The sequence below is a fragment of the Ochotona curzoniae genome, unplaced genomic scaffold, assembly GCF_017591425.1.
Source record: "Ochotona curzoniae isolate NIBS_2020 unplaced genomic scaffold, NIBS_Ocur_1.0 contig_4877, whole genome shotgun sequence".
Lineage (NCBI taxonomy): Eukaryota > Metazoa > Chordata > Mammalia > Lagomorpha > Ochotonidae > Ochotona > Ochotona curzoniae.
This window is the reverse complement of record NW_024466409.1, coordinates 1,186,420-1,189,758: the sequence shown is the minus strand read 5'-3', so window position 1 is coordinate 1,189,758 and position 3,339 is coordinate 1,186,420. Positions and strand designations below refer to the sequence as shown.

Here is a 3,339-nt window from a genome sequence, read left to right as displayed (position 1 = left end):
TCTGTCCAGGCATTGCTTCCCAGAGCTGAACTGCTATCAAGCCACGACTTCATTGCTTTACTTACTTCGATGTTATTTTTGTTGCTGTGTCTGGAAGGATTCCCAGAGGAAGCAGTGAGTCCAATCTGGAAATAATTAAGCATGGTCTGAGAAGAGGAAGCTAAGGGAAGTGTGACTGCTGGTGAAGCACTGCCAAGGCAAGTGTTGCACAGTGAAATTCCACTCCTGGACTTAAAGACATAAGGCCGAACATACTAGGCACCAGAGAAAAGGTAGCCAAAGTTATAGCTCTAGCAGGATATGATGACAAGCAAATATACAAGCAGTGCATTGCCATACCACAGTCTCACAGAGAACCAGGAATGGAACAAATTAAAATACTGTCCTCCTGCCCTCCTGTTTTGTGGTAGAGTCTCTAAGAAGCTCAGATCAACCAGAAACCACTGAGAAGGTAGACAAAAGCCGTCTTTTTAGAATAGGAAACAGAGTGAGAGAATTGTTAATTCCATGACACAGGAGTTGGCTTTGTCTCTTTGCCCACCTCCCAACAGCCAGCACACCACCAACATGGTTTCATCCAGCTTCCGGAAAGACTGAGCTGGGAGTTCTCTTCTGCTTTTCACCACTAGCATTTTGTAACGCAGGAGAATGAATACTGGGGGCAATCAGCAGTCTCTACAACCCTGACTCCCTTTTATATCCTGTGTTCCTCCCTGTCTTCAAAGCCCCTCAAAAATAATAAGTGGCACAAGGGGGGAAAAAGTCAGAGCTAAAAACTCGGATGGGTGGAATGGCTACTTCCTTGTCATTCTCGTGATAAAGCTAAAAATAGGAGTAGACTTGATATATTGTCTAAAGGCAGCTTTGCATCTTGTACACTGTCAAAGAGACTCGCCCTTCCTTCTTCCAGCAGGGACCTGACCTTCACTACCTATTAACCCATCTAGCTGTCACATTATCAGACTACACAACATTGCCAAGTCATTAGGGACACCTGCCTGACCAAAAAGTAAGTCCCAGATTTACATCCAGTGACATCTGGGCTTAGCCCCCTGGTTCCAGAAATTGCAGATTTCACGGGTTACTTAGTCTCTGCAAGCCTCTATTTCACTTTCCTGGGACACAAGGACAGCAATTTCTGAGGATAATCATCCAATAGGAGTTCAACTCTCATTTCTGTTCTCAGGGACGCCAGTGGATGTTTCCTGCAAATGAATGCAACCACCGCAACCTGGGGGACAGAACTCAGATCATCTAATGCAAGTGACCAGGCCCTTCCTCAATGGCCTCTGAGATGGAAGATCATGATCTTGGCCTTTCTGGACATCATCATTGCCCTGGTGGGGCTGGCAGGAAACGCAACTGTGCTCTGGCTCCTGGGCTGCCGGATGCGCAGAAAATCCTTCTCCATATACATCCTCAACCTGGCTGCAGCCGACTTCCTTTTTCTCTTCACCCACATTATACGTTCCCTGCTGAAAGTCACCTACTCCTTACATTGCATTCCCAGAATCTCACTCTTTTTCACAGCCTTTTTCTATCTTGTAAGTCTGGGCATGCTCAGTGCCATTAGCACCGAGCGCTGTGGGTCTGTCCTGTGGCCCATCTGGTTTCACCACCACCGCCCCAAACACCTGTCAACTGTTGTATGTGCCCTGCTCTGGGGCTTCTCCTTGCTACTGAGCATACTGGAAGGGCACCACTGTAGCATCCTCTTTGGGAATTTGGGGAATTTTAGTGATTGGTGTAAAATATTGAATTTTACTATTGCCAGTTGGACAATTTTCTTATGTATGATTCTCGCTGGGTGCAGCTTGGCTCTGCTGACCAAGATGTTCTATAGCCCCCGGAGGATGCCACTGACCAGACTTTATGTGAGTATCATGCTGTCAGTGCTGGTCTTTCTCCTATGTGGCCTGCCCCCAGGCATGGTCCGGTTTTTTGGGTTCCAGATTCAAAAGAACTCCATGAGTACCCATTATCTTACCTGGGCTTTGTTTATCATGTCTGGAATTAACAGCAGCATCAACCCCATCATCTACTTCTTTGTTGGCTCCTTCAGGTGGCAGCAGGGGCAATCATTCAAGTTGGTTCTGCAGAAAGCATTGGATGACACAGCTGAGGTGGGGAGAAGTGGAGAAAGAAGTCTGCAGGAAACTAAAGAGATTCCAGGATCCCGCTCAGGTAGCAATTCTTTGCCTACCAGGGTTCATGCAGAGAAGTAGTGCCTCTAGAAAATCACATGTGTAATTATGTTAGATAAACTTCTGCAGACACATGTATGGGGGAAGCAGATAACAGATGATATGTAGATAGATGGATAGATGGATGGATAGACAAATGACTGCTATAGATACAGATACATAAAGATGAACATACATATATAGATATGTAGATAAATGTATCTGAACATGTATCTATGTCCTACTTCAACACAATTTTGACTACCCTTTAAATTGTCTCACTAAGACTACTATTTGTCTCTTGCTGGAAGCAAATTAGAATCCAGGAATATGAGCTAAATTCCATGAGAACCAATTAGTCCCATGTTATTTTCTCTCAATATCTGCAAGTTTGGTGAAATAAAGATTCTCCAGAAGAAACTGATCCCCTTCAACATGGAGCTTAACCAGGTCCAAGAGTTGGAGACTGAAGCAGTGAGCGAGAGAAGGTGGGGCAGCTGCAGGCCCTGCTGCTGCTGACCCATGCCCCTGAGGGCAGCCAACAGGGTTGCAGCAGCATGCATGTACAACGGTGCGTCCCTGCACCAACCTCCCACAGCATCAACCAAGTGCTGCAGCTTTCTTTCCAGCCACCAAATCATGGTGCCCATTCTAACCTGGTGCCCATTCAAACAAGAGGGAATTTAGGAAATTTAGTTCAGTCCAAATTGACACTTTCAAGCCACACAGTCTTATCAATGTGATGTAAGGCTATAGTAAAGCAAAAATCTCTTCCCACGTATACCTTAAAATTTCCCAGTACTGCTCCAAAAAATGTCTTTCATTGGCTGTTTCTACATCTTTTGTTGAATTGTGTGTTCAAGGTAACTGTACGTTTTTATTGAATTATTTATCTTGATATTTATCTTTTGGAGTATTTTATCTGTTATAAGTAAAAATCCTGAATCAGATTTATATAATACAAAAAAAAAGTTCCTCCTATTGTTCCATTTGGCTGTTCATTTTTAAAGTAACTTTTGATAAGTATAAGGTTTTGTGTTTCATAAAAAGTAACTTTTGATAAGTATAAGGTTTTGTGTTTCATAAAATGTAACATTAATTTTTTTATTGTTAATACATTAGTGTCCTAAGAAATTTTTCTCCACTCCCAAGAAAA

At 43.5% G+C, this 3,339-nt stretch overlaps 1 protein-coding gene across 1 annotated transcript; it reads left to right on the top strand.

The window, feature by feature from the left end:
• The first annotated feature begins 1,229 nt into the window (after positions 1-1,229).
• LOC121161816 (mas-related G-protein coupled receptor member X1-like) lies at positions 1,230-2,225 on the top strand. The gene has a single exon (XM_040988446.1). It carries the CDS (start codon positions 1,305-1,307, stop codon positions 2,223-2,225), a length of 921 nt encoding a protein of 306 aa, XP_040844380.1. The 5' UTR covers positions 1,230-1,304.
• Positions 2,226-3,339: the final 1,114 nt, after the last annotated feature.

Excerpts from the sequence above, each read along its gene's own strand:
- LOC121161816 (XM_040988446.1), top strand. The coding sequence starts at position 1,305 with ATGATCTTGGCCTTTCTGGACATCATCATTGCCCTGGTGGGGCTGGCA.